The 2,500-nt window shown below is 49.4% G+C and overlaps 1 protein-coding gene across 1 annotated transcript in view; it reads left to right on the top strand.

Moving 5' to 3' along the window:
- The window catches only part of folr (folate receptor), a 6,924-nt gene that overhangs the window by 3,695 nt on the left and 729 nt on the right, over window positions 1–2,500 (top strand). The window contains exon 5 of the mRNA XM_012842035.3: window positions 1–86. This exon is cut by the window's left edge and continues 14 nt beyond it. Within this exon, the coding sequence (XP_012697489.2) occupies window positions 1–86 (86 nt within the window). The remainder of the gene's footprint in view (window positions 87–2,500) is intronic.

The following is a 2,500-nucleotide window of genomic DNA, read 5'->3' as shown; positions in this document are numbered from 1 at the left end:
CCAGACGGTGCAAAGTGCAGGACATTTGCTGAAGTGTTTGGCTCAGCGAAGACCATGTGCGAGGTCATTTGGTCTAAGTCTTACAGGTATTAAAGTGTGTGTGTGTGTGTGTCTGTGTGTGGATGAATGTGTGTGTGTGTGTGTGTGTGTGTGTGTGTGTGTGTGTGTGTGTGTGTGTGTGTGTGTGTGTGTGTGTGTGCGTGTGGATTAGATTAGATTAGATTCAACTTTATTGTCATTGCACAGAGTACAAGCAACGAAATGCAGTTTAGCATCCAACCAGAAGTGCAAAATAGCAAAAAGTGCAGAGTATGTGCATATTTAAAGTGTAGTAAGTGAATAAATAGATATGTACAGTAAGAAATAGATATGCAATATGAACAGTAATTGGGACAAGAATAGCAGCAATTGAAGTTAGAAGTGTAGGTATGATAAGTATATGTAAAGTGCAGGTGTAAGTATTAGTGGTGGTAATAAGTGAGATGAAGTGAAAGAGGTATTAGTAATATTATATTTAAGAGGTATTGTATGTTATAAGTACGATTAAGACAGTAATAAGTGGTAAAAAAAACATTCTGGTGCAAATGTTCAGTGGCTGGAGGAGGGTGTGGCAGTCAAGCCAGGGTGGAGGAGGGAAGTACAGTCACTGTGTGGGGGTGGGGGGCAGAGTTCAGTAGAGTGACAGCCGCAGGGATGAAGCTGTTCCTGAACCTGCTGGTCCGGGAACGGAGCACCCTGTAGCACCTCCCAGAGGGGAGAAGGGCAAACAGTCTGTGGCTGGGGTGAGAGCTGTCCTTTTCGATGCTGCGTGCCCTCCGCAGACATCTCTTGCTCTGGACAGCCTCAATGGTGGCGCTTGTGTAGCGGCCGTGGAGATCTCATGCAGGAGATAGTTTGATACTATAGCCTGCATGGAGAATACCAAAACAAATTCCTAGTATCTGTATACATGGCGAAATAAAGTTGAATTGAATTGAATTGAATTGAATTGGTGGGGAGTGAGGAACCGGTGATGCGTCGGGCAGTTTTCACCACCCTCTGCAGTGATTTACGGTCCGCGACAGAGCAGCTGCCATACCATACTGAGATGCAGTTTGTGAGGATGCTCTCTATGGTACAGCGGTAGAAATTCTCTAGAATCTGAGGAGACAGATGGGCCTTCTTCAGTCTCCTCAGGAAAAAGAGACGCTGGTGTGCTTTCTTTACCAGGGATGAGGTTTTGAGGGTCCAAGAGAGGTCCTCAGAGATGTGGACACCCAGGAACTTGAAGCTGGTGACACGCTCAACCTCCATCCCGTTGATATGGATATGGATGGGGATGTGTGTGCCAGCTTTCTTCCTGAAGTCCACAATTAGCTCTTTGGTCTTCTTGGTGTTGAGAGCCAGGTTGTTGTCGGCGCACCACACCGCCAGGTGCTGGACCTCTTCTCTGTAGGCCGACTCATCGTTGTCACTGATGAGGCCAATCACCGTTGTGTCGTCTGCAAACTTGACAATGGTATTAGAACCATGTACAGGTGTGCAGTCGTAGGTGAAGAGGGAGTAGAGGAGAGGACTTAGCACACAGCCCTGTGGCACGCCGGTGTTCAGGATGAGGGTTGAGGAGGTGTGGTTCTCTACCCTAACAGACTGGGGTCTGTTGGATAGGAAGTCCAGTATCCAATTACAGAGGGAGGTGTCGATACCCAGATCACTGAGTTTCGTGATCAGTTTGGAGGGGATGACTGTGTTGAAGGCTGAACTGAAGTCTATGAACAGCATCCTCACATAGCTGTTGTTGTTGTCCAGGTGAGAAAGGGCGGAGTGTATTGCCGTGGAAATGGCATCCTCCGTACTCCTGTTCTTGCGGTAGGTGAATTGGAAGGGGTCCAGGTAAGCAGGTTTTGAGGTGAGCCAGGACCAGCCTCTCGAAGCACTTCATGATGGTGGGGGTCAGTGCAACAGGGCGGAAGTCGTTTAGGCTCACTGCAGTGGAGTGTTTTGGCACCGGCACGATGGAGGTGGCTTTAAAGCACGTGGGGACAGCAGCTTGGGCCAGTGACAGGTTGAATATGTCAGTCAAGACCTCAGCTAGCTGCCCAGCACAGGCCCTGAACACGCGTCCGGGGATGCCATCAGGGCCAGCAGCCTTACGTGCATTAGTCCTGCTCAGTGCAGCACACACACACACACACACACACACACACACACACACACACACACACACACGTCGGTGGAGGAGAGTGTTAGGGGCTGGTTGTCTGAAGTAAGCACAGCCTTGATGGCAGCCTCCTGGTTGTCCCTGTCGAAGCGTGCATAAAAGCTGTTAAGCTCGTCAGGGAAGGAGGCATCACTGTTTTGGGGGTGGTGTTGGTGGGTTTGTAGTCTGTTATGGCCTGGATGCCACATGCGTCGGGGGTCGGAGTTGTTCTTGAAGTTCTTGATGTGTGTGTGTGTGTGTGTGTGTGTGTGTGTGTGTGGATGAATGTGTGTGTGTGTGTGTGTGTGTGTGCGTGCGTGT

The sequence above is a fragment of the Clupea harengus genome, chromosome 9, assembly GCF_900700415.2.
Source record: "Clupea harengus chromosome 9, Ch_v2.0.2, whole genome shotgun sequence".
Lineage (NCBI taxonomy): Eukaryota > Metazoa > Chordata > Actinopteri > Clupeiformes > Clupeidae > Clupea > Clupea harengus.
The sequence above is the reverse complement of the archived record's forward strand: the minus strand, read 5'-3'. Positions and strand labels throughout refer to the sequence as shown.